General features: G+C 28.0%; 1 protein-coding gene across 1 annotated transcript; it reads right to left on the bottom strand.

Moving 5' to 3' along the window:
* Nucleotides 1-293: 293 nt before the first annotated feature.
* Nucleotides 294-814, bottom strand: LOC111620080. Its single transcript, XM_023361924.1, has 2 exons — nucleotides 761-814; nucleotides 294-672 (listed from the first exon to the last, which is right to left on the bottom strand). The coding sequence occupies exons 1-2, from the start codon at nucleotides 798-800 to the stop codon at nucleotides 365-367; spliced, it is 348 nt and encodes a 115-aa protein (XP_023217692.1). The 5' UTR covers nucleotides 801-814; the 3' UTR covers nucleotides 294-364.
* Between the last annotated feature and the right edge of the window lie 533 nt (nucleotides 815-1,347).

Consider the following 1,347-nt stretch of genomic DNA (forward strand, 5'->3'; position numbering starts at 1 on the left):
ATGAAACCAATGAAATGGCGCCAGACTCAATGGAAATGGAATCTTTTGACTAATTTCAGAAATTTTCGGCAAGTACTGAAGTTATTAAGCTTCCAGCTGGATGAATAAAATCGTGTCCCCTACACACTAACATCCATAAACATAGAAAAAATTTTAATGTTTTTTTCTTTTTCTTTTTTAAATTTTCGACATTTTCCGAGTCGAAAAAAATGTAAAAATCATACGGGAGTAAGGGTATGGCATTCAGTTATTTTTTGACCGACCAACGTAAAATAATTCAAACAAAAGGAATTTAAATGATGATTTTAATGAGCAATTTTAAAAGAATATAAACCAAATTATCTATTGTAAAATTCAATTATTTCTAATAATCTCTGACGAAATCAAATATTGATCTCACTTCTTTACAAAATTCTTTAACGAATTTTTCCTTAGCGGTTAATTCAACCTCGGATTTTCTCCAGCCTATTTTATATTGTAATGTTCTCCAAATATTACCCAGATATTCCAAAACACTTTCTATCGTTTTATTCTGCACAAAAGATAAATCCATTTTTTTAACCTTTATTTCTGTCTTCTCTTCGGACAGTTTGATTCCTGAATTTTTGGGTAAATTACGAAGATCTTTCTCGGATTTACAGTAATTATCATCAAATAATGTTTCATTAAATTCTAAAACAAGTTTAGAAAACAATAATTTTAATTGTTTGATAATCTTAAGAAGTAGTTTATTCGGAAATTTCGAAATTAAAAGTTTTACCTGTAAATTCTGATAATTGACTATAATTTATTTTAATCATTATAAAAATCGTATTGATCGTTGATAGAAAAAGTAGAAATATTAAAATTTCTTCTATAATTTTCATTTTTTCTCTTCTTAAAATTTTTCCAAAGCTTTATTGAAAGTTCAAATAATGAAAATTAATTGTTGCAGTTAATTAAGATTGTTGAAAGTTACCCGAACCGTAAATTCAATTAATTGCGCGAATTCTTTAAGTAATTAACTGAAAATTACTGAAATATCAAAGGGTTTGAATATTTTGGATGTCATATTTTACGACTTTTCTTTGTAACTTTCGGAATTAGAAAATAATGTTTTAATTTTTTTAAACATATATTTGATAGACATTACCAAAACACATAATTTTGAGAGGTGATCCATACAAAAAGCAGAATTATAAACAAAAAAACATAGAATTACTTTTCGAGTGTGCACCTTCGATACGCGATTGCTTAAGGGGTCAGTTTGTTTGTTAAGTTATGGCAACGCAACACTTTTTGCGATCTGTATAGGGGATGCCTTACGAGAGGTATCGTTAAGGGAAACTGGTCCCTATTTAGGCGTTA

The sequence above is a fragment of the Centruroides sculpturatus genome, unplaced genomic scaffold (assembly GCF_000671375.1).
Source record: "Centruroides sculpturatus isolate CEXI.00-Female unplaced genomic scaffold, Cexi_2.0 scaffold131, whole genome shotgun sequence".
Classification (NCBI taxonomy): domain Eukaryota; kingdom Metazoa; phylum Arthropoda; class Arachnida; order Scorpiones; family Buthidae; genus Centruroides; species Centruroides sculpturatus.

What these genes read in the sequence shown, in the direction of transcription:
- LOC111620080 (XM_023361924.1), bottom strand. Translation starts at nt 800, where the DNA reads ATGATTAAAATAAATTATAGTCAATTATCAGAATTTACAG. An exon ending in TCAATTATCAGAATTTACAG is followed by an intron (nt 673 to 760) that starts GTAAAACTTTTA and finishes AACTTGTTTTAG; the next exon opens with AATTTAATGAAACATTATTT.